We start from the raw sequence: 26,904 nt of genomic DNA on the forward strand, positions 1-26,904 counted from the left end.
TGTAGTATAGGCACTGTAGCAAGGCACTGTACATGGATGAACGCTTCACTCCAGACTGGAACCACTTTAACTAACTAAGACATCCTGTGTCTTTTCCATTTTATTTGTAGCTAGCTACACCTTATTTGGCTCGTTGTGTCATGTCACTCTGGTTCACACTGACCGTGTGCAGAAAGTAGTCCATTACAACTTTTTCCCACAGATCTTGTCTATAGTGCCTGCTAAATTCAGGGCAACAATGTTGTTGAGAACAGTAGCAACCCTTTTGCAGTTCTCCATGGCTAACGTTATCTATTTCAAAAAGGCCGCCATAGCATGGATTATCAACACATACTGAGCAGCTTATGTTATGGACAGAAGCGTGCTTCATGGCAGATCAATCCGAACTCATCTCTCGGCATATCTCAGCCAATCATGGCTATCGGAAGGTTCCTGTCTTTTTTCCTGGCTAAACCAACTAGGCTCGTAATTTAACCATTTTATTTGTATTTACAGATGGCATACAAGTTTGTTATTAAGGCACATGAAAGTTCATATGCTCCAAAATGCATTTCTGCCCAAAAAAGTATTTTGATTTAAAAAAAAAAATTTTTCCTTAAAATGCCTCTCCTGTGAAGTAGTGACGTTCAACATATGCCTAGCTTCTGGAAATGGGTCACATTAAGCCTCTTCTCCCTTTCTCCTGAGGGCTACTCCACTTCCTGTGCACCTGTGACTGGTGCTTCCTGCTTCTGTCAGTCGCCCTCTGCTTCACATTGGTCCTCGTCCCCTCAAACCGCATCCTATACACTGTCACAATCTCACATGCAGACACATACATGCACGCCCGCACACACACACACATACACACAAACATACACAAACACATGCATCCCTCTCTCGTTGAAATTAAGTGTTAGCAAGAGAGAAAATGTAGAGGGAGACAAAGAAAGAGAGCGAGATGGGGAGAGAGAGACAGGGGCAGGCTACCTCCGCCCACCACACCACTACCACAGGTCAGGGGGTATTGTGGGTTTCCTACAGATGTCACCGGAAAACACACTATCTCTTGTGATAAGCCTACACACACCACACACTTTGTAGCTATAATGTATCAAGGATCAAGTGGGGACCAATGCTAGGGTCAGCCTAAAACCAATCACTTCAATTATCTACAGCTACCTTGAGCAGGTTTTGCAAAATCAACCAATCAATCAAACACATTCACCTAGACACTGGCATCCAGATGTGATATTGAAACAAAACTATTACAACAGATCAAATCAAAAATACTTAATCAGTTTTTCATATTGTTTAAAAAACAAACAAATAAATTATGATTAGAAAAATAATTGTAAGGCTGTACAAACTAGGGTAGATACTTTCATCTTTGATCATCTTTGGCTCAAACTGTTGACACTGATGATGGAGGCACAGTCCAGTCTTACATTGAAATCACAGTGAGGCATTTTAGTCCAAGACCTGAGTATACCATATACATTACAGTAGTTAAGCTCATTGGTCTATCTACATGCATGTCCATGGCTCCTGAGGCATGTTTGTATGTGTTACTCCTGCATGTGTTGGAGGGTCCTCTGGTAGTCTCCTGGAGCTGGAGGGGAGCTCTCTGTGTGTCCCTGGAGCTCGTAGTCCCTAAGGTAGTGACTGCTGTTCTGCTGGGTGAAGTACAACAGTTCCCTGGCAAACATTGGCTCCACCTGCAACACATACAGAGGTCACAATATGAATGATGAATGACAATGAATAAAGATTGCTCACATTTACCAAATCTCTCCCTACCTCTCCCTCTAGTTTCTGCAAATCTGTAAGGTGTAAGCAATATGCACTGCACTGTTTATATCAATCTGGACCCTGCAGATCTACAAACATTGATGAGTTGGGGTCAAGGGGGAGGGAGCGATTTGGAACCGGTTGATAGAGTCCTTTCTTTCACATCATGACTAACAAGGCTAGACAGGCTATAGAGATGTCATTTAGTTGAAACCTTTCTCATGTTGGACTGTTATTGAAATGCATTAAAACAGTGAAAGTATGTAGTGTACTGTACCTGTGCTGTGATCATCTTGGTCTGGCGTTGGGGATCTGGGTACTCGTCACCGAAACACAGCACCACCTGGTGCCTGGGCATGGGACGGCCATGTTGGGCATACCCCTGCAGCTCTGGAAGGAGGGAGGGAGTGTACAATGAGTTTCTCACTTTATTTCACCCCAAATCATCAGTTTGCCCTCTAACAGCTGAAAACAGCTATTTTGCTCATGAAGGACACACCTTCAGCTGAGGAAGGTTGGGTATTGTGATACAGTAGCACTGCAAGGAATATGCTATGCTGAGAGAATAAGGTTCACAGAATCAGAAAGAGGAGTCAGTGAAACATTTTTCCAGTCATTTGCAAGGAAGTCCTTGGGTGTGAAAAATGAGTGATAAACCTGAAAACGGGGGGTGTTTCATGGAGAGACACCACGGATAGGCCGTCGCGAAGAACGTGACAAGTCTCTTACCCACTGATACCACAGTATGGAGAGGGACTTTACATTCTACAGTACGTCTCCTCCGATCATCTTCATCATCATCATCACCCCCATTATCATCATCATAATCAGCGTCATCATAAGCATCACAATCAAAATACTGTTTCTCACCAGTGAGGAACTGCTGAGTGTCAAACAGCTTGCAGGTCTGTTCTTTCTCCAGTTTGTTGGGTTTGTCCGTGTACGGGGCCAGCGGGCCCTCCCAGTACACTCGGCTCTGGCAAAGCCGCTTGGCATAGAGCCCATCTGACGCCATCCACAGGAGCACGCCCCTCTCCAGGACGTTGGGTAGCTTCTCCGCCCCCCTCCTCTGTGACTCGGGGTAAGGGGACGGGAACAGCACCACTTCTGCACCGCTGTACAGCTTGTCCACAGGGCAGGGGGAGGAGGGAGAGGAAGACGAGGAAGAGGAGGAGGAAGACGAGGTGATCTGGCAGCCTTCAGGACCAGAGGTGGTTACCTTCTTGACCAAAGCCTCACGGTAGAACAGGGACACATGCAGTCGGAAGTCTGGAGGAGAGAGGGGGGAGGTTGTTAGAGAATAAACAAGTGAGCAGAAGTATTCCAAATAAAACAAGATGGACAGCTGTCTGAAAACAAATGTATAAACAGTGTATGTAGAAAGAAAGTGAACGAGGGAAGTTAGCAAACGACTGAACTTTACGACTTACATAATCATTGTACTTTAACTGTAGTGGTCTCTACAGTTACCCATCTAAAACATCAACAGTATACTCATAGAATACACTTAATATGAGAACAAACAACTAACCTTATTAAAACCCAGATTAGGGAAGTAATTGTCCTGTAAATAGCTTCTAGTTTCTAGTGGTTGGTAACAAGAAATAACAATTCAGTACACTCCACTACATCTTACTACTCCTGCCCTTTGTGTCCAGCTGTCATTGCAATGTTCGGTGGTGTAGCAGCAGCTTCAGCAGCAGTAGTAACTAAGTAATGTAGTAGTAATAGAATAAATATGTCTTTACCAGAAAGGGTGGCCATGTTGTGGTCCATTGTAAATGCTGTGGGGTGGGACTCTGAGGAGGAGTATGAATAGAAGGAGCCAGTGAACTGATAACCTGGGAGGAAAATATGAAAGGAGTATTGTTATTAACCGATGAATAAGTGTTTACAGAGTACATTTCATCGCGGATAATGCACTACACCTTGTTGTTATAATTTTATCTCAGGAGGAACCTGACGAGAGCATGTCAAATAAAGCCCTCAATATTTTGTAGAAGTGGCAGCCACCAAAGCCTTCACTGTCAACCAAAAGCTTTTTTTACAACGTGTGATTGTCATACAATGACCTTAGCCTATACAATAGTGCACTGTCTTATATTTATATATATATATATATATATATATATATACCAGTCAAAAGTTTGGACACACATACACATTCAAATATATGTTATATTTGAGATTCTTCAAAGTAGCCACCCGGTGCCTTGATAACAGCTTTGCACACTCTTGGCATTCTCTCAACCAGCTTCATGAGGTAGTCAGTCACCTGGAATGCATTTCAATTAACAGGTGTGCCTTCTTACAAGATCATTTGTGGAATCTCTTTCCTTTCCTTCTTTCCTTCTTTAATGCGATTGATCCAATCAGATGTGTTGTGACAAGGTAGGGGTGGTATACAGAATATAGCCCTATTTGGTAAAAGACCAAGTCCATATTTTGGCAAGAACAGCTCAAATAAGGAAAGAGAAGCAACAGTCCATTGTTACTTTAAGACAGGAAGGTCAGTCAATCATGAACATTTCAATAACTTTGAAAGTTTTTGCAGTCTCAAAAACCATCAAGCGCTATGATGAAACTGGCCCTAATGAGGACCGCCACAGGAAAGGAAGACCCCGAGTTACCTCTGCTGCAGAAGATAAGTTCATTAGAGTTACCAGGCCCAGAAATTGCAGCCCAAATAACTGCTTCACAGAGTTCAAGTAACAACATCAACTGTTCAGAGGAGACTGCGTGAATCAGGCCTCCATGGTTGAATTGCTGCAAAGAAACCACTACAAAAGGACACCAATAAGAAGAAGAGACTTGCTTGGGCCAAGAAACATGAGCAATGGACATTAGACCGATGTAAATCTGCCCTTTGGTCTGATGAGTCCAAATTTGAGATTTTTGGTTACAACCACCGTGTCGTTGTGAGAAGCAGAGTAGGTGAACGGATGATCTCCACATGTATGGTTCTCGCCGTGACGCATGGAAGAAGAGGTGTGATGGTGTGGAGGTGCTTTGCTGGTGACAATGTCTGTGATTTATTTCGAATTCAAGGCACACTTAACCAGCATGGCTACCACAGCATTCTGCAGCGATATGCCCTCTCTTCTGGTTTGCGCTTAGTGGGACTATCATTTGTTTTTCAACAAGACAATGACCCAACACACCTCCAGCCTGTGTAAGGGCTAAATGACCAAGAAGGAGAGTGATGGAGTACTGCATCAAATGACCTAGCCTCCACAATCCCCCAACCTCAACCCAATTGAGATGAGAGCTTTTGACTGTTATTGTATATATATATATATATATATATATATATATATATGCAATACATTTGGAAAGTATTCAGACCCCTTTTGTCCACATTTTGTGATGTTACAGCCTTATTCTAAAGGATTAAATTAACTATTTCCTCATCAATCTACGGACAATAAACAATAATAACAGAGCGAAAACAGGTTTTCAGTAATGTTTGCAAATAAAAAAACAGAAATAGCTTATTTACATAAGTATTCAGACTCTTTTCTATGAGATTCGAAAATGAACTCAGCTGCATCCTGTTTCAATTGATCATTCTTGAGATGTTTCTACAACTTTATTGGGGTCCACCTGTGGTAATTCAATTGATTGGACATGATTTGGAAAGGTACACACCTGTCTATATAAGGTCCCACAGTTGACAGTGCATGTCAGAGCAAAAACCAAGCCATGAGGTCGAAGGAATTGTCCGTAGATCTCAGAGACAGGATTGTGTCGAGGCACAGATCTGGGGAAGGGTACCAACACATTTCTGCAGCATTGAAGGTCCCCAAGAACACACTGGCCATCATTCCATCATTCTTAAATGAAAGACATTTGGAACCACCAAGACTCTTCCTAGAGCTGGCTGCCCGGCCAAACTGAGCAATCGGAAGAGAAGGGCATTGGTCAGGGAGGTGACCAAGAACCTGATGGTCACTCTGACAGAGCTCCAGAGTTCCTCTGTGATGGGAGAACCTTCCAGAAGGACAACCATACCTGCAGCTCTCCACCCATCAGACCTTTATGGTAGACTGTCCAGAAAGAATCCAATCCTCAGTAAAAGGCACATGACAACCTGCCTGGAGTTTGCCAGAATACACCTAAGGGACTCTCAGACCATGAGAAACAAGATTCTCTGGTCTGATGAAACCAAGATTGAACTCTTTGGCCTGAATGTCAAGCATCACGTCTGGAGGAAACCTGTTACCATCCCTACGGTGAAGCATGGTGGTGGCAGCATCATGCTGTGGGGATGTTTTTCAGCGGCAAGAACTGGGAGACTAGTCAGGATTGAGGGAAAGATGAACAGAGCACAGTACAGAGAGATCCTTGATGAAAACCTGCTCCAGAGTGCTCAGGACTCAGGAGTGCTCAGGGGCAGAAAGACAGATTTGTACCTTGTCAGCTTGGGGATTCAAACCAGCAAGGCCAGGGGGGTTGTGGTATATGGCCAATATCCCACGGCTAAGGGCTGTTCTGATGCACGACGCAATGCGGAGCGCCTGGATACAGCCCTTAGCCTTGGAATATTGGCCACATCCCACAGACCCCCAAGGTGCATTATTGCTATTATAAACTGGTTTCCAAAGTAATTAGAGCATTAACAAGAAATGTTTTGTCATGCCCGTGGTCAGCCAATCAGCATTCAGGGCTTGAAACACCCAGTTCATAAATATATGTACACAGTACACTGAAAAAAGTATATAAATGCAGCATTAAAGTGTTTGTCCCATGTTTCATGTGCTGAAATAAAAGATCCCAGAAATGTTCTGTATGCACAAATGTGCTTACATCCCTGTTAGTGAGGATTTATCCTTTGCTAAGATAATCCATTCACCTGACAGGTGTAGCATATCAAGAAGCTGATTAAACAGCATGATCATTATACAGGTGCACCTTGAGCTGGGGACAATGAAAGGCCACTCTAACTAATATGGACAGTTTTGTCACGCAACAAAAAGCCACAGATGTTTCATGTTTTGCAGAAGCGTACAATTGTCATGCTGACTGCAGGCAGGCCCACCAGAGCTCTTGCCAGAAAATGTAATGTTTTAGATAATTTGGCAGTACGTCCAACCAGCCTTACAACCGCAAACCCTGTGTAATCACGCCAGCCCAGGATCTCCACATCCAGATTCTTCAAATGCCCTATGGTGGCGGTGGGGTTATGATATGGGCAGGAATAAACTATGGACAACAAACACAATTTCATTTTATCGATGGCAATTTTAATGCACAGAGATACCGTGACGAGATCTTGAGGCCATTGTTGTGCCATTCATCTGCAGCCATCACCTCATGTTTCAGTATGATAATACACGGCCCCAAGTCGCATGGATCTGAACACATTTCCTGGAAGCTGAAAATGTCCCAGTTCTTCCATGGCCTGCATACACACCAGACATGACACCCATTGAGCTTGTTTGGGATGCTCTGGACTGCATCGACATGTACGACAGCGTATTTCTCTTCTCGCCAATATAGAGCTACTTCGCACTGCCATTGAAAAGGAGTGAGAAAACATTCCACAGGCCACAATCAACAGCCTGCTCAAATCTATACGAAGGAGATGTGTGGCGCTGCATGAGGCAAATGGTGGTCACACCAAATACTGACAGGTTTTCTGATCCACCACCCTACCTTGTTTTAAGGTATCTGTGACCAACAGATTTATATCTGTTTTCCCAGTCATATGAAATCCATAGATTAGGGTTTAATGAATTTATTTCAATTGACTGATTTACTTATATGAACTGTAACTCAGTAAAATCGTTGATGTTTTTCCTTGTTGCGTTTATATGAAGGTTAAATGAATAAATACAAATAAATATAATGTGTATTCTTCTCTCCATTATCTGTTCTTTCCTATAATCAGTGCCCACCCCATAACCATGGCCATGCTATGCCATGTCTCACCGTTATCTGTGTGTGGCCCGGTGTGCCACAGTCGGCTGAGTGGCGATGGGTAGTGGCACTGGCTATACTGCAGCTCAACGTGGGGTGGCTGGTGGTGCTGAGGCTGAGGTTGCTGCTGGTGGTCCTGTGTGTGGCTGTAGTCCTTCCACTCCTTCCTCTCCTGGGGAACTATGTAGCTGCCAGACACCTTGGGACAAAGCCAGGGGGAGACAGCTGTTAGTCAGATAGTGGTGGGTTCCTGATCCACACACAGCAGGAAGAGAGAGCTGTGAAGAACTTTGAAGATCTGAAGACCTTTGAAGGTACATGTCGCAGGGGTAAACAAATTACGTTACCTGGCTGTGTAGAGTTGGGTACAGAGAGTGCATGGGGTAGTTGCTCTCTGAGCTCATATGTAACGTTGTCTCTGCCGTCTTGATCCCTACATAACGGAAATGTAACACTAGACATCACACATAGAACTCTCTATATTCCAATCTACAATGCACAATGCAAAATGATGTGGAGGTCCCTCAGAAATGTGTGTAATCCTCAATAAAAAACATGTCACTATAGTCGACATTATTAGAGCTGTTTCAACAGAGCTCACATGCTATTCAGCCCCTTCAAACAGTTGAACACAACAACTATACAAGCTTGCGATAACAACTTCTGATTCAAGTGTTTGAACCCCCAGGTTGCAGGTTTGGTCATATGAGAGTGACAAAGGGGTCTTCTGTCTAGCCTTCAGCCTTCGTTATTGCAAGGTTAAGTGTGTATGTTGTGCATTCTGCACGGGTAAACCGAAGCCCTCTAAAAAAAGCTCAGAGGCCTTTTTGGTCGATGCATCGGCTTCCTCTCGGCTTCCTGCCTCATTAGACGATGGTGGCAAAATGAAACATTGCTGGCTGTATGTGTGTCTGCTCGGGTATGTTAAGAGTTAGACAGAGTTTTCATTACCTTTGACATATGAAATCTGTGACATCACCTGCCAGTAGCCTATATACATTAATTATGGTACAGTAGACATTTCTGACAGCAGATTACACTTGTGACATGGACTTGCCTCTCTTAGCTCCCTCCGGTATGATTCTGTAGACTTTGTAAGGGTCTGATATATCAAGTTGGCTTCTCTCCACCAGCTCGTCAAAGTCATTACTTTTGTTAAGAGCACATCGCAGTCTAGTCTTCCATGTGGGGGGGTCTGGTTTGTCCACTCCTTCCCTGTGTTTCCCTTTGAACAATGCCCAAGCCTGCAATAATCAACAGCATAATACATTGACTTGATTTATACTTTCTCTCTGCATTCTATTTAAATGTATGTGGCAATAAGTAAGGCATTAGTAGGCCTGCATCAAAATCAACATGCATTGGTCTTTGTCTTGAACAAATATCCATTGCCTTGAACAAAGATGATCACTTGTTATACAGTACAAAAAAACAACAACAGGTAGTCTATAGAAAATAATGTAAATTACACCTACCCAAGTAGACTAGGTCTGGAGAGTGAATTGAGTGACTGAATATGATTGAGTTAGGAATACTTCATGGGGTACCTGCACACTATATTCAATATTCACCCGTTGTATATAGTAACTAAAAAGTAGAAGAAAAAAACTGCAGAGAAGTATGGTGAAGTGAGTGTGTGGGTCCAAACGCACCTTGAAGAGTGCAGCATCCTCGTCTCGATTGTAGTCCTGTTTGCCCGCATGTTTCCACGGGATCCTGAAAATGCTTTTCTCGCCATTCTCCCAAACCAGTCCGGGATAGCTACTGCTGTTAATCTGATCGATCAGCCACTGTCTAAGTTTCCCGTTGCCGCAGCTCACTGACAGACCGCTGTCCCCCTCTAAGTTCATCTCTGTCAAAAAGCACATGCAATAGAAGGATGGGCATGTGCGTTGCAATAAGGTAGGTAATGTGCGTTGCAATAAATCCGTTATCATGCAATGCAAAACAATGTCAGTTGGTGCTGAGTGATGAAGGTTAATGTTATCAGGGAAGTCACACTTTTATTTTTTTTAAATGCCATGCTTTCATGAAATTAAGCTATAATATCACAACTTATTTGATAGTATATATTTGTTGATTAAATATGCACTAACACATTTATTATTATTTATTTTTGAATTGCATAAAATAAATCACATACAAAATAGGTAGGCCTTAATTTAAGAATGAAACCCTTCTGGATGTCTTGGGTTATTTTAATTCAAAGACAATGGAATTCATATTTTGTAGGCTCATAAGTAAAATCAGAAAAACAGTGTTATAATCACATGCATAAAATAAATAACATAATAGTCTTTAAGTGCATCAACATCACTGCATCAACTTCAGAACGTTCCCCTCTCTTATGCTTCCTATACCCTACTGTGAGTGAGAATAAACTCCTTACCTCTAACCATGTGAGCTTCTCTGACAAGTGATGAAATCGATTTACTGACACTGTTCTCAAGTGAGAGCATCGGGTGCCCTATTCATATAGTCAGTCACATCTTGATGTGTCGGTGCCGCGACTGGGAGGAGCTGCAGTTCTCTGAAGCTTATCGAGAACAACCTACAGTCGATGGGGAATCCCTCTCGAGTGGCAAACACAGGAAGCAAACGTCACCATGGAATGGAACAATTACCTGTGTCAATAAAAAAAAAGAAACTCCCTAAAATCGTAATTATGTCAATAGATTCCATTACCATTATGTTTATGCTTTAAATAGTTTTATAAAGTCCTAAAATAGAATTGTTCTTGTGCTGTTGTTTTCATAATGTAGTTATATGGCAATTAAAATGTACTCAATCCTCCTGCAAGTTAATTACAGTAGCCTATGACATTGACGAAAATATGGGATATTTTAGTGGAGTGTGTTTTCATTTCATTCACAAATACAATATAGCCTCAATTTGTTTTACTGTGGTTATACTGCTGCCCTCCAGTGGTTGTGTAATGCGCATAACCTTTAATATCAACTGGGTCTAATTCATAGGCTGTATGCTATATCTATTGGAGAAGAAGGGCTACATTATATGTAGGTGCGTGGGTTGGTAGGCAACAGACAAATTCAAATGCATCCCTTTTCAGAGCCAGTGGCACTCATGCCCAGCTCTCTGTATCCCTCCAATGCTGACAGCGGGGGCTGAAAATGTTGTTTTTTACTGCTGTCATGCAAGGCTTCCTTTGCATTAACACACAAACAGGAAATAGACCCAGAAACAGAGGTAAACAGAGCAGAGAATGTCTGTCTGTCATCACATTGTATCTGACAGCATAGCAGACCTACCGGTAGTTAATAACCATTTCATCTGTCATAATTTCATCTTTAATCCTTTTATTAATGCACAAAAAGCTGACGTGGCTTCAAGTAGGAACAAATGACATGACAACAATATCATACATTTTCGAGGTTTAGAAAAACAAGTACAAATGCTGAAAGTGCCATATATAACTAAACACTGTACATAAATTAGGGGTAATAAAACCAGTGGTATTAGCCATAATAAAACATCAATAAACATTCTCAAAATGGTGCATCCATCGATCCATCCTCCCCCAGTAGAGGGACAACAACAGAGAGAGAGACTGGTCTAACAGCGTACCGACAGAGAAAGAACCCCCCACCCACCCTCTAGGAGCCAGAGTGGTATCATCCCACAGTGTAAGCCTTCAGACCTGGATAAGGGATCTCAGGTACCCTGCAATCCTGGAGGGGTGGACGGCTCAACATTCACCTCCACCCCCACCCCATTGGGTTTGAAACTCTTGGCCAACAGGATGCGAATGTCATCTTCGTCGTTGAAGGGCCTCTCTTTGTATAATTGCCAAAGCCACTCCCTGAACTGCAGAGACATACAACAAAATACAGTATGTCAATATTATTGTCTATTGAGGCAGGTGTATTCTCTTTCTAAAGTAACTACAGCATAGTCTGACTCCTCGCTCTGTAGGCTTTAATGCTTAAAGGCCCAGTGCAGTCAAAAATGGGAATGTTCCTGTGTTTTTTATTCCACATTATGAAGCTGGAATAATACTGTGAAATTGTGAAAATGATGATAATGACCTTTTAGTGTAAGAGCTGCTTGAAAAGACCACCTGAATTATCAGCCTATTTTGGTGGGATGGAGTTTTGATGACATCACCAGTCGGTAAATGAGTTAATAGACAAATAAGAAAGAGTGTTCGAAACATGGCCAGATTACCAAACGGACACCCGGACTGAATGTGATAGCAAAATGTGTGGAATTGCTTTTCTTGTTCCTTTTTGACCATTTTAATTGAAAACAATCACAGTAAGGTACTTAACTGTTACCCGGAAACGACTTGTTACCCGGAAATGATTTGATATTGAGATAAAACGGCTGCATTGGAACTTTAACACATTCCTTTTTAATGATAAGTAACTTTTTATAGAACTTCCATTTTCCTCCAAGAATGACATTTTCCCATCTATCCTTCCTCTATCCCCTTCTGTATTGACCTGGTCAGCGTGATTGGTCTCAAACTCCTGGAGCTGGCGCTGGAAGCCCAGGTTGGGCCCAGCGCAGGGCCGAGCCACCCTCACAGCAGCCAGAGCCTCCTGCCAGCCCAGCCCTGTAACCGTCATGATGTAGGCCACCACCAGGGTGACACTCCGAGACACACCCGCCAGGCTCCATGGAGAGAGGGATGGATGGTGAAGGAGAGATGGATAGGAGTGGGTATGGCCATGATAGAGATAAAATGACATCAGCAGAAGGCCATATTAAAAGACAATACATTGAATTGGAAGTCAAACAAAGGAGGGTATGATGTGGAGGCAACATTAGAGAATGAATATCAAGGAAGGTCTTCCTCTGTATTTCTCAGAAGACCCTCAACCTCACCAGATATACCTCAGATAGCTTAACAAACACAATACATTCAAATCAAGATTGTTGTTTGGGGAAGTTCAAGAATAGCATTCTGCGTTATCTATCTGTCTTCTGCTTACCATCGTCACACATGGGTTCACTTGTGAGCACTCAGTTAAACCCAGAGATACAGTAGCAGTTGGACAAATAAAGTTGTTTTGTATTTGATAAAGCTTCTCACCAGTGGACCAGACAACCCTCTCCTTTGAGACGTGACTCGTGAATGAACATGATGCTCTGTTTAAAGTGCATTCTCCTGAGAATGACACAAATACAGGTTATGTAAGGTCATAAGCAGGTCATAAAAAAGTTACAAACCAGTTGCCATTCCCATAATGGTAACACAATTGTATCAGTTGTGGAAAAGAAAGCACATAGGACAAGTAACACTTAAGTTGCCCAAAAACGTGCCCCCTCCCTAGTCATAAAAACTGGGGTAATGAGTGGTTAAGGGTGTGCGAGCGGTGAGGTATGCGTGATGAGAGGGCCATAGGGGTGAGGATGGGTGTGTTCTACTAGGCTCTAGGACCATCCATCTATCCTCCTGACAAGACCAGGATGAGAAACTGTTGTCTGTCTCCATCTCTGGTTAGTCAGGGCCAGTTTCATATTTTGCCTGCAGGTTTCACACCGCACTGGAGCGTCGAGGAGTGGGGGTAACAGGGGTTAATGACAGCGATATCTGTGTGTGTGTGTGTGTGTGTGTGCGTTTTGGGGAGTGTTGTAAAAATAGAGGCACAGTGCAGATGGGCAAGGCAACACTGCAGTACAGAACCATAGACTTCCTGTTCCTTCCTGCATATCAGAGGACCAGACCTCCTGCATTCTACGCACTTAACCAGAGTAAATGTGTGTGCGTGTGTGTGTGTGTGTGTGTTTCAGCATTATCCGTCCACCTATCTATGTATGTATGTATAATATATGTTGGTATGAGTGCTCAGTACATCTCTGTATATGTTTGTGTCTTAATCTTAGTGTGTAAAAATCCCTCCATGATTTCTCAATAAGAAATAAGAGGCTGAATCACCTTGTCATCTAGTAATTTATTCAGTGCTTTGATTCACAGCTAAATGGTGAGAATGTGAAGCACATCATTTTCATACCAATAGAACATGAACTAGAGACGCCCACACAGAGTGTATCTGCCGGATAGAATGGATATGAATGGTCTACCTCGCTTCAGTCCTGTGCTGTTCTGTTCTGTACCCGGTAGCCTTGAGCACTGTGTGGTGCTGTGTATTTGGGTACTTACAGGTTTTGTGTGGGCAGGTCTGCTGCTGAGATGCACAGATAAGTCATCCCCTGCAGGACAACGGCCAACTGTTAAACGGTCTAACACAATCACAATCTAATAGGCAAAGTCGGACAACAGGATCGTTGGAAACACCACTCACTACACACTATTACATCCATGCTGAATCCTCAGTCTTACAAGTGTTTCTGCAAACAGCAAGAACCATTATGTAAGCTTACACACAAGGGCCTTGCCTATAGGCTGTGTTTGTGAAGGTGTGATTGCAGCTGTAGTGAGGAAGTGCTGGAAGGGGACAGACCTTGCTAGTTGCTAGAGGCAGTAGTAGAATGCGAGAACACCGAGTTCCACACAAGCTCGAGCCAGAGCACTGGGTCAGAAACTCAAATGAAACTCCTCTCTGCCTAATCCCCCACCTACACTCTCCCACAGAGCTCATACAGGCTCCAACAGATGATTTCTATTGAAGTCATGAGAACCTGGTTGGTTTGGGATGGGGCATAGTCTAATGCTACACGCTAAGCCCTACTCTCATACTGCAGTCGGGAATTACCTGACAGACAGGTCCAGGGGAAAACACGCACCATACTCTTCCCATGACTGTCATACGTGCAATTAATTTCCTCAAACAAACTGTGCGCGCATATTTCGATGGTATAAACATGATTGATATGTTTGACATCCATCTAAATTGGATTTTTTTCAAAACTGGATTTTAAGAGTGCATGATACGGGATAAGCATGAATGAACGTGTGTAAATGCATGCGTCGGCTATCATTACATCATGTGTACATTCATTCATATAATGGCCTCATGCGTAAAACATTTCTGAGGTGGTATTTAGCTTCGTTCTAGTAAATGGCGCCCTGGGAAGTGTTTTCTTACCGGCAGGATAGGGGCTGCACTGTCATGGATGGAGAGGATGTGTGTGATGTTGTTCCTCGTTAACTGTTCCCTGTCCCTCGCATCTGTGAGAGGAAAAAAGGTATCGAATGACAAACTAGAAATATTCATTCGAATCTTGAAATATTCATAGAATGTTCTCAAAATGAATGTGCCACTGAAATGTACTGGAAGGGGAAAACAGTGACAGAGGACGCTTGTCTTGTCCTTAGCTCAAGCCTTTGACCAGTAGAGTGGGGGGAAGAAACACATACCTTTGAAGTTTCCCAAGTACAAGTCAGGCAGGACCTATGGGAAGGTAAGCATAGAATATTAATGTGTGACCTCTTGTTTACATTCATTCACTGGTGTACATAAACCTAACATAATTACAGCACGCATTAAAATCATTACCCAAATAGCTTGGCTAGGTAGCCATATTACTAGTCAAAATACAAGCCCCCTGGCTTATTCTACCATTACTGACATCAAAGACGAAACTCAAATATATAGCCTGTGTACTCAAGGAAAGACAACGTGGAGGTGCAGGGACGGTATATTTAGTTTGACACCAAATACCAGAGGAGAGTGAGCTCAGGCAACTGATACGTGTCACTCTGACTCCGCACAAAATAATGGTGATAATAAGAAATGTTAATGTGTGTGTGTGTGTGTGTGTGTGTGTGTGTGTGTGTGTGTGCGTGCGTGCGTGGTAAAGTCTTTATCCCTCATCCCGCAGCTGGAATAACACCGATGAGGGTTGCAGAAATATTTTCCAATTGAAATGAGTTGATGACGCCTGTTGTGTACAACAAGTACCAAGCCAACTTTTGAAAAGGTCAATCGCTAAAGTATTCATGACATGTAGCCTACAGTATGTGATAACACACAGCAATGCATTACACCCAGAACAAGTAATATCACCAAACCATGTGGTTTGTTTTCGATGGAATTTGTCCACTGTGTAGCCAAGGAGTTGGAATATAAAAGCACAACGCCTACAGACCGGGTGTGTGTGAAAGCTGCTTTGAAAAGACACCTAGATTAATTCAAGTGTACAGTACATAGAGCAGCAAAGTGACAATCTTATGGCATAAAGTGGAAATGATATGACGCAAATGTATACCTGATTCAATATAATACATTAGGCGTAATATGTTTTTACTGCAGCAATAGAACGCACACATTAAACACAGCTGACTACGCGTTCTTGATCGACATCGTATAATTAATTGAAACCCTGCGGTCTGCCGAACTAGTGTACGCGAAGACCGAGTATATATGAGCGCATGCAGATAGGCTATATTTCAACAAATAACATACCTTATTGAGCCCATTACCCATTGAAATCAAATACGTCTGTAAAACCAACGAATGGAAGGAAAATTACGTAAACTATTGTTGCACTCTTGTCTCGAGAAGTAGTTCTCCAAAGGCTTTCCCAAAAGCTCCCCAAATTGCGAGCGAGGACCTCACACAGTCCGCAACAGCGTGGTGGTGCCAAATAGTGATGGGTCTTTCACGAACGGCTCTAAGAGCCGGCTCTTGAAGGTGAACGTTGGAAGCTGGCTCGCATATCAGAAGAGCCGAATCTATTTCTAAAAATATATATTTAAAAAAAATATGAATAATCAAAATATTTAAATGAATAGAATTAACTAACTCAAAGATCGAAAAAAATTATAAAATAATATAGGCCTAAATGCTCATGCGCACACACATTCTTTCTGACTGTCTGCTCAGAATCTGTTGTTCCTGTAAATCAGACACGCAGTGTCAACCAATGAACCAAAGATGCGTGAGGGAGGGCCGAGCCGACTCACTCACAGTCACACACTTTAGCAGCCGAGGAAAGAGAGGAAGGACAGCTGTGAAAACAACAGCTGGAAAATTATTCGGAAGCACAGTAGCATTTGGATGCATTTTAATAATGTAGACAATGTTAGAGCAAAGTGTAGAATTTGTCAAAACAAAATCTCATAAAGCTGGTTCTACGCACAACCTACACCGGCATATGCGAACTGTGCACCCAACTGTGAAGCTAGCTGTAGCGGAGCTTCGAGAAACTAGCGGGCCTGCTAGTGATAGTGGTGGAGCCAGCACCTCCACCCACTCAGTCAAGTAGGCCTACTCCGCGACCCACAGCAACGCAGTCTTCAATGGACCAGTTCATGTCAAAGTCTATGTCTGTAGCAAAACAAGGCCAAATTGATATTGCATTGGCTAAAATCATTGCTACCGATTTTCAGCCATTTTCGATTGTGGAGGACAGAGGTTTTAGAAATTATAGCAATAGTCTATAAATCCAATGTACACAATTCCAAGCAGGAAACCCCTTTCAAAATCACTTATTCCACAACTGTACGAGAGCACACAGGCTTCAGTGCAGGAAAGAGTACAAAAAGCGACTGCAGTATGCCTTACCACTGACTGCTGGACATCAGGGATAACCACTTCTTACATGTCAGTTACATGTCACTTCATTGAAGATTTTTTGATGTCTAGCTGTCTACTGGACTGCTTTGAGTTCAGCGACAGACACACCTCAGAGAACTTGGCAGAGGAACTGTTGAGAGTGGCCAGAGAATGGCAAGTAGATGGAAATGTGGTCTGTTGTGTTAGCAACAATGCAGCTAACATAAGCAAAGCCAATGAAAATTTCAAAATGGACCAATCATCCATGTCTTGCCCACAAATCAACCTGATTGTAAGAGATGCTCTGAAGGTGATGAAGCCCACTGTGGACAAAGTGAAAGCATCTGTGGAATACTTCCACAGGAGCACAGTAGGTGCTGAAAAACTAAAGTCTACACAACGCCAGATGGGGATGCCTGAGCTGAGGCCTAAACAAGACTGCATTACAAGGTGAAATTCAACATTTTATATGTTGAAGCGGTTTCTTGAGTCAAAGGATGCCATCATCTCTACCCTGGCCATTGTCAATGCACCTGTTGTTGCTCTGACCGAAGAGGAATGGCAGGTGTTGGAGGAGGTGTGCAGAGTCCTGGAACCCTTTGAGCAGGTCACTGTGGAGATCAGTGGAGACAGGTACCGTAAGCAGTTATTACAACATCATTATTTAATCCAGTATTATATATGTACAGTGGGGAGAACAAGTATTTAATACACTGCCGATTTTGCAGGTTTTCCTACTTACAAAGCACGTAAGAGGTCTGTAATTTTTATCCTAGGTACACTTCAACTGTGAGAGATGGAATCTAAGACAAAAATCCAGAAAATCACATTGTATGATTTTTAAGTAATTAATTTGCATTTCATTGCATGACATAAGTATTTGATACATCCGAAAAGCAGAACTTAATATTTGGTACAGAAACCTTTGTTTGCAATTACAGCGATCATACGTTTCCTGTAGTTCTTGACCAGGTTTGCACACACTGCAGCAGGGATTTTGGCCCACTCCTCCATAAAGACCTTCTCCAGAATCTTCAGGTTTTGGGGCTGTCGCTGGGCAATACGGACTTTCAGCTCCCTCCAAAGATTGTCTATTGGGTTCAGGTCTGGAGACTGGCTAGGCCACTCCAGGACCTTGAGATGCTTCTTATGGAGCCACTCCTTAGTTGCCCTGCCTGTGTGTTTTGGGTCGTTGTCATGCTGGAAGACCCAGCCACGACCCCTCTTCAATCCTCTTACTGAGGGAAGGAGGTTGTTGGCCAAGATCTCGCGCTACATGGCCCCATCCATCCTCCCCTCAATACGGTGCAGTCGTCCTGTCCCCTTTGCAGAAAAGCATCCCCAAATAATGATGTTTCTACCTCCATGCTTCACGGTTGGGATGGTGTTCTTGGGGTTGTACTCATCCTTCTTCTTCCTCCAAACAAGGCGAGTGGAGTTTAGACCAAAAAGCTCTATTTTGTCTCATCAGACCACATGACCTTCTCCCATTCCTCCTCTGGATCATCCAGATGATCATTGGCAAACTTCAGACGGGCCATCACTGGCTTGAGCAGGGGGACCTTGCGTGCGCTGCAGGATTTTAATCCATGACTGCGTAGTGTGTTACTAATGGTTTTCTTTGAAACGGTGGTCCTAGCTCTCTTCAGGTCATTGACCAGGTCCTGCCGTGTAGTTCTGGGCTGATCCCTCACCCTCCTCATGATCATTGATGCCCCACGAGGTGAGATCTTGCATGGAGCCCCAGACCGAGGGTGATTGACCATCATCTTGAACTTCTTCCATTTTCTAATAATTGCTCCAACAGTTGTTGCCTTCTCACCAAGCTGCTTGCCTATTGTCCTGTAGCCCATCTCAGCCTTGTGCAGGTCTACAATTTTATCCCTGATGTCCTTACACAGCTGTCTGGTCTTGGCCATTGTGGAGAGGTTGGAGTCTGTTTGATTGAGTGTGTGGACAGGTGTCTTTTATACAGGTAACGAGTTCAAACAGGTGCAGTTAATACAGGTAATTAGTGGAGAACAGGAGGGCTTCTTAAAGAAAAACTAACAGGTCTGTGAGAGCCGTAATTCTTACTGGTTGGTAGGTGATCAAATACTTATGTCATGCAATAAAATGCAAATGAATTACTTAAAAATCATACAGTGTGATTTTCTGGATTTTTGTTTTAGATTCCGTCTCTCACAGTTGAAGTGTACCTATGATTAAAAAAATTACAGACCTCTACATGCTTTGTAAGTAGGAAAACCTGCAAAATCGGCAGTGTATCAAATACTTGTTGTCCCCACTGTATATAAGCAGTAGATGAGAATATAGTATCAGTAGACAAAACATGAACTAATAAGTTACTGTTCTCTCTTTTCAGCTATGTGACAGCCTCAAAATTGATACTCCTGTGTAAGGGTCTGCAGCGAATCATAGCCAGCTGCCAGAGAGAAGCAAATGTAACCACAGGACATGTGACAGAGTTGATGGACACCCTATGTCCATTAATAGACAGAAAGTTGTACAGAATGGAATATAATCATGTGCAATCAGAAACCGCTGCACTTGACCCCAGGTGTAAGAAGTTAGCCTTCAGTGATGCCAGAGCGATTGATGAGGCTCTTCAAAGAATAACCTCCACAGCAGGGAGGGACAGCCCCAGCAGTCAGCTGGCTCAGGCACCAGGGCAACAGGAAGAAGAGGGATCAGATGGAGCAGAAGCACCAGCAGTAGTGCCACAAACGTCTTCTGTTTGGATGCTGTTTGAGGAGAGAGCAACTGGGGATGCAGCATGAAGGAATCCCTCAGCAGATGCCATAATGGAGGTGCGATCCTATTTAGAGGAGCCCCTCCAAGATCTGCAGATCCTCTGAGCTGATGGAAGAGCAAAGCCTCTTTCTACCCATGGGTTACTATAGTCATGACAGGAAGACTGCATAGTGGCCACAACCCTTCCCTCTGAGAGGGTCTTCTCGAAAACGGGACAAATAATTACAGAGAGAAGAAACCGCATCAGCCCCTCGAAAGTGAGGCAGCTTGCATTTCTGAATGCAAATCTCTGATAAAAGCTAAATATGGTCAGCATTGCTGTATGCTGCTGGTTATAACATGGCAATAAAGAAGAGAGAGAAAAAAGGGACCAGTTTAATGTTTTAAGTGGGATGCTGCAGTTTTGCACATTGTTATTTATTTTTCTTTGATATGGTGCAGTATTCTATTATGCTGTTTAGATTGTATTCGTTTTGAATGGTCAGATTTATATGCACATTGTTTACATACATTAAAAAGTTCAACTTTAAAGGCAAATGTTTAATAGCATTCTTTTTCATAACAAACCATGCATTTTTAAATACATTGTGGTTAAGGTAGAGTATGATTTCATTTAATACTTTAATTAGAATTGCTTTAACACCAATCATAGACAAACTATCGCAAACTGTTTGACTTGATAAAATACAAAACATATTTTGTTGAAAGAGCAGTTTGGGAGCCGGAATGCCCATCACCAGTGCCAAAGCTCCCGATCTTTCCAATGCTTCCTGGGATATGTAGTGTTTTCTTATCTAGAGAGGTCTGCGCTCTGCAAATTAAGGACGGTACTCTTACTCACTTTTTGTTTACCGTCTATGCCATAGACGCTATGGGTAGGCCATACCTATACAGTCAAAGATCTCTCAACCAATGAATGAACGTGTCGACACAGTGTCAAAACAAAAGTATTCAATTTCACAACATACAAATGCATTTTAGTTAAAAGCCACTAGCTCTACGTATGTGTTTATCACTCTTAATTAAATGACTTATTATTTTGGAGATGTGGAAAGTAGTGAGATGCTGCCAATGTCTTTCTCTATCTTAATATGAGACAACTAATGTACACGGAGTGTACAAAACATTAGGAACACCTTCCTAATATGGAGTTGCACCCATTTTTGCCTTCAGAAAAGCCTCAATTAGTCGGGGCATGGACTCTACAAGGTGTCGAAAGCGTTCAACAGGGATTCTGGCCCATGTTGACTCCAATGCTTCCCACAGTTGTGTCAAGTTGGCTGGATGTCCTTTAGGTGGTGGACCATTATTGATGCACACGGGAAACTGTTGAGAATGAAAAACCCAGCAGCGATGCAGTTCTTGACACACTTAAACCGGTGCGCCTGGCACCTACTGCCATACCCCGTTCAAAGGCCATTAAATATTTTGTCTTGCCCATTCACCCTCTGAATGGCACACATACACAATCCATGTCTTAAGTCTTAAAAATCCTTCTTTAACCTGTCTCCTTCCCTTCATCTACACTGATTGTGGATTTAACAAGTGACATCAATAAGGGAATATAGCTTTCACCTGGATTCACCTGGTCAGTCTATGTCATGGAAAGAGCAGGTATTCCTAATGTTTTGTACTCTGTGTATATATTGTGTGATAATTGTAATTACATCATGACCAGAAGCTTAAAAACATTGAGGGTTATTTGCTTTGAATCAAATGCTTACCAAACGTATTAAGAGCTTTGCTGTGGGCCGAAGTGGTTACAATGCTAACTTATACAAAGTAGACATTTAGATAGACAGTGATGCATTGACTACACCCATACATTTAAAGTGCCTTCAGAAAGTATTCACACCCCTTCACTTTTTTCATATTTTGTTGTGTTACAGCCTACATTTAAAATTGATTAAATTGAGATGTTGTGTCACTAGCCTACACACAATACCCCATCATGTAAAATTAATAAAAACTGAAATGTCTTGAGTCAAGAAGTATTCAACCCCTGTGTTATGGCAAGCCTAAATAAGTTCAGGAGTAAAAAATGTCTTAACAAGTCACATAATAAGTTATAAGGACTCACTGTGTGCAATAATATTGTTTTGCATGATTTTTGAATGACTACCTCATCTCTGTACCCCACACATTTCAAACAAAGGTTCAACCACAGAGACCAGACCAACAAAATGTGAAATACGTAAAGGGGCTAGAATACTTCCTGAAGGCATTGTATTGATTAAAGCTGCAATATGTAACTTTTTGGGCAACCCGACCAAATTCACATAGAAATGTGTGTTATATACTGTATCTGTCATTCCCATTGAAAGCAAGTCTAAGAAGCGTTAGATTTGTTCTATGTGCACTATTTCTATGCTGCCTGTTCTTAAGTTTAACTTGTGCGTCTTTTACTTTCTGTTTTATACACCAGCTTCAAACAGCTGAAAATACACGATTTTTGTTTATGGAAAATATATTTCACATCAGTTTAGAAAGTACAAGGATTCTCTACACTATACTTGCTTGTTTGTCACATAAACTGATATTAGGCGATCTATTAGAATTTTAGCAACCAGGAAATAGCAGAGCGATTTCTGCATTGCGCGTCTTTAAACCAAATTGATTAACTCTGTTACATATGGCAGATGATAAGATCCAGTAAAACAGTGGAACGTCAGGGTTACCGTAATGACCATGACTCATGAAAGAGAAGCCAGAGCCATAGCAAATGATGATGTGAAATACTTTGTTGTGGCTTTAGTGTGGGGACAGAAAGAGAATGAAGCTGAGGCCGGGGGCGTTTCCAGCGTACATCATACTCCAGATCTAGGCCTAGGTTCTAACTCCGCATGTTTCAGTCGAGTCACATGTCACCCACACAGTCAGATGGGCAACAATTCAGGTGGTTTCCCATCCTGGTTTCAGAGAAAATCTTATTTTATCAATGGATCATAATCTCTCTTGTTTTGTGACTGCGTTTTTTTTTTTATTCAGTGTGATTTGGCTGTGTTGAGTCATACTGACGGTAAGTGAAAGTGTCTTGTTGTGTATTTGTTACTGTCTGTAAAGTACTCTGAAATAGATTATTTAAAACATTCTGGTTATTTTAGGGTTTGCTATTTTTATGTTGTATTATTATATGACATTTGCTGCCTGTGTGTTTCACTGTCATAAGTGTCGTTGATATACTGTATGTCATTACTTGATAGGTCGAAAAGGTTAAAGTAGTCATAAAAAAGTCAAACTGAGACGGTGTCCAAAAACAAAACCTTCTGGTAACGATCCTTATAAAAAACAATCTAGTGCAGTCTGTCTTTCACAATGCCATGGCTGATATATGCTTGCGCAGCATGACCCATTATCTATTAATGTCCATTGACTTCCAGGAACAGCCAGGCTGTGGTAAAGTGGCCTACATGATTCAGATGACCATGACCCTCTCTCTCTCTGAGCAATCAAGAAAATCTTCACATCCATATTGGATGGTACACGTTTCAAGAATTAGGCTAGCCTACTGTCTCACAGACAGACACATACACACAATCAATATTTCCTCTACAGTGCATTTGGAAAGTATTCAGACCCCTTGACTTTTTCCACATTTTGTTACATTACAGCCTTATTCTAAAATGGATTTAAAAAATAAGAATCATCAACAATCTACACACAATACCCCACAATGACAAAGCAAAAAACATTTTTTAATTTTTAATTTTTTTAATCTTAGCAAATTTCAGAAAATAAATACATACTGAAAGTCTGAGGTCCTGAGTGCTCTTGGAGCAGCTTTTCATCAAGGATCTCTCTGTATTTGCTCCGTTATTCTTTGCCTCGATTCTGACTAGTCTCCCAGTCGCTGCCGCTGAAAAACATCCCCACAGCATGATGCTGCCACCACAATGCTTTAGGGATGGTGCCAGGTTTCCTCTAGACGTGACGCTTGGCATTCAGGCCAAAGAGTTCAATCTTGGTTTCATCAGACCAGAGAATCTTGTTTCTCATGGTCTGAGAGTCCTTTAGGTTCCTTTTGGCAAACTCCAAGTGGGCTGTCATGTGCCTTTCACTAAGGAGTGGCTTCCGCCTAGCCACTCTACCATAAAGGCCTGATTGGTAGAGTGCTACAGATTTTTGTACTTCTGGAAGATTCTCCCATCTCCACAGAGGAACTCTGGAGCTCTGTCAGAGTGACCTTCATTTCAAGTCTCATAGCAAAGGGTCTGAATACTTATGTAAGGTATTTCTGTTTCTTATTTGTAATACATTTGCTAACATTTCTAAAAACCTCTTTTTGCTTTGTCATTATGTAGTAATGTATGTAGATTGATGATGGGAAATCGTTTTAGAACAAGGCTGTATTGCAACAAAATGTGGAAAAAGGTATAGGGTCTGAATACTTTCCGAATGCACTGTATGTGTATGCATGTTTTCTCTCTCTCTCTCTCGCTCTCTCACACACACACACTCACATTCTCACATGCTTTCTCTTACACACATGCACGCACACACACACACACACGCACACACACAAAATATCATTGCGGTCAGCGCCAACAGGTCTTCTAAGCTCCCTAACAATATGATGTTGCAGCAACAGGAAGTGCCACACAACACTCTCTGTTATACTGTAGGCTGGAGAGGTGACTTGAAGCAGTATGCTGTAATACTTAGAAAAAGATAGATCTTTAGAATGACAATCACCCTATAATGTGCAACTCCCAATAGTCAGGAGGTGTGTGGTTGTGCATCGGCCTATGTAGTAAGACGTTATATTCACTTTGGTAGATTAATTGTGAGAAAATGTATTCCACCAGTAGGTGGTGATAGTGGTCTATTTTTACTGCGCTATCTTTATTGTCCCCCACAATCAAATCGGGAAGGAGACTGTGGATGACACAATAGCTCAGACAGCACTGTCCCGATTTAGACAAAAACCTGTCATAGAGATCTGGCATTTACAACATTTACACTGACTGACCAGATAGGGGCACTATAACTCCCCTCACCCCATTTGATCTAAGGTTAGGACACAGAGCACATAAATCCCTCTCCTCACAAGGAACATATTTGCCTCTGGTCCGCCATGATGGATTTTCCGCAATTTTTTATTTTGTGAAAAACACTTAAAACGATACTCCTCTGGCACTGAATGACGGCTCTGCACGACAATTGACACGTGTCATTTAAGGACACATCTCTCTCAAAGCAATATTTCCCAGACTAGTACCTAAAACAACATGGCAGCTATTGATCAATAAATATACACGTGGATGATGCACATTAATGCATATAAATCAGTCACAGATATTCGGATTGTAACAACATTTGTTACATATGTTGCAAACACTGTCAAGACTCAACATATGCAAGAACATCCATAGCTAAGTAATTCCATGAACATGTGAATTGTTTTGGAACCAAAAAAGTTGTTTTAACTGTGACATCATTGTGTGTAACCTAGCCTACGGCACAGGCTAAGAGTCTGTCTTTAACCAAAATGTCCAGCTGCATTCACACTTTAACATAAACCACCCAAAATAAATGGTTGAAATCTGGTCTGGAAGTCTTATAAGCAGATCACAAACAGTTCAAGACGTCTTTTTGGTTGATATCTGGTTTCTGGTTGAAATCTGATTGAACAACTGACCAGTTATATAAATGCTGTTCAATTAATAGACATCAATCTATATAAACATGGGCATATTGTTCGTGGGCCATACACCCATTGCATGTAAGACACTCGAACCATTACAATTATTAAAGTTATTTTTCAGCAGGGTTTGTATGATTCAGCACTTGGCAAACATCAGCTGGCAGAGTGCAACAAAAGCAGATTAGGGTATCGTGGCATAACGTACCCAGTCAACACAATGGGATAAATCCGAGACTTGGGGGACTCGGGGTGCTTCATGCGGACCAAGCTCTTCCAAGGTCCGGCAGAATCATATTTTTCAGGAGTAGGGCAATTTTAGGCTTTTATTCGGCAGGTGTTGAAATACCCATTTTTTTTAAACAAAGAAATGTGATATATTTCACCCCCAAGTCATGGAATTTGCTAGTTCATTAAAAGCACAACATTTGTGACAGTCTCTATGGCCCTATAGCTATCAGAGATGGTCCCTAATTTAGAAAATCTCTGATGCTATAAATGCTTTTGCTTTTGCTACAGGCTATGCCAGTGTTTTACGTAGTTGCAGTCCACCCAATTGAAAAGGGCACACTCACTTCCATAACATTTGTTCTAGGCTACCAACATGTAAGATAAACATGCACAATAATACAGGATACATTTACAAAAAATGCACTGCCATTTTAAAATACAGTAAAACTGCAGTACAATTAAATAATTGGTTGTTTAATTAATGACATCGGATCGCTTGATGTTGGCTTCTGATGGTCATCTTTGATGTGTGTTAGCTAATTGTACTGTTTATTGTGCTGCACATTGTCTTCTGTTCCAATGAATGCTGTTTTGAAGTTCTATTATGATTAACTCAATTTGTTTTCAGAATTCAACAAATAACATGCAGGCCTCTGTCTTTTATTTCAATATCCTACAACAATCCACCAGAATTTACACAACCCTTTTTTTATACCCCTGAATTGGACTAAATAACTATCATGACTATTATTTTTTCCCTTGTAGCTTTTAAGCAATTAACATAATGCATGCGTTCATTTTATTTTTATTTCAATAGCTAAATAGGAGGTAGGCATATCAGTTCCAGATAAAACTTGGATTGGAATATTTACCTGCTGCACAGTAATAGTTCTCTGCATGCAGGCAGCCTGCTTGCTCAAGCACATCGTCAATATTCCATACAGCAGGTTGACCATACAGCAGTTGGGACAGAGTGCCCTGTAGGATACACAACAACACAGCTTAAAAAAGTTTCAAAAAATGTACACAAAACATACTGCTAAGTGGTAGTCCGTGGTTTTCCTGCATTCTTGTTTTACTTTTGTGAGTAAAGTGGTGCTGGGGAGAAGAACGTCAAGGAAAGATTTGCTAGCTACAGTGCCTTCAGAAAGTATTCATGCCCCT

The 26,904-nt window shown here is 42.0% G+C and overlaps 2 protein-coding genes across 4 annotated transcripts; both read right to left on the reverse strand.

Annotated features, from left to right (window-relative positions):
• Positions 1-508: 508 nt before the first annotated feature.
• On the reverse strand, positions 509-10,855 carry LOC112226836 (interferon regulatory factor 4). Its single transcript, XM_024391434.2, has 9 exons — positions 10,079-10,855; positions 9,342-9,541; positions 8,747-8,933; positions 8,037-8,122; positions 7,702-7,888; positions 3,519-3,611; positions 2,641-3,039; positions 2,048-2,160; positions 509-1,697 (listed from the first exon to the last, which is right to left on the reverse strand). The coding sequence occupies exons 1-9, from the start codon at positions 10,146-10,148 to the stop codon at positions 1,548-1,550; spliced, it is 1,485 nt and encodes a 494-aa protein (XP_024247202.1). The 5' UTR covers positions 10,149-10,855; the 3' UTR covers positions 509-1,547.
• Positions 10,856-10,989: 134 nt separating this feature from the next.
• On the reverse strand, positions 10,990-26,714 carry LOC112226837 (dual specificity protein phosphatase 22-B). 3 transcript variants are annotated; one of them, XM_024391435.2, is made up of 7 exons: positions 26,613-26,710; positions 14,975-15,008; positions 14,703-14,785; positions 13,817-13,866; positions 12,746-12,820; positions 12,153-12,324; positions 10,990-11,514 (listed from the first exon to the last, which is right to left on the reverse strand). In XM_024391435.2, exons 1-7 carry the CDS (start codon positions 26,694-26,696, stop codon positions 11,362-11,364), a joined length of 651 nt encoding a protein of 216 aa, XP_024247203.2. In that variant the 5' UTR covers positions 26,697-26,710; the 3' UTR covers positions 10,990-11,361. The 3 variants fall into 3 exon arrangements, with proteins under 3 accessions (XP_024247203.2, XP_024247205.1, XP_024247204.2); XM_024391437.2 differs by lacking the exon at positions 26,613-26,710 and adding an exon at positions 16,023-16,446; XM_024391436.2 differs by lacking the exon at positions 12,746-12,820 and having other exon boundaries at positions 26,613-26,714.
• Between the last annotated feature and the right edge of the window lie 190 nt (positions 26,715-26,904).

Source organism: Oncorhynchus tshawytscha, linkage group LG28, assembly GCF_018296145.1.
Source record: "Oncorhynchus tshawytscha isolate Ot180627B linkage group LG28, Otsh_v2.0, whole genome shotgun sequence".
In the NCBI taxonomy this organism is placed as follows: Eukaryota; Metazoa; Chordata; class Actinopteri; order Salmoniformes; family Salmonidae; genus Oncorhynchus; species Oncorhynchus tshawytscha.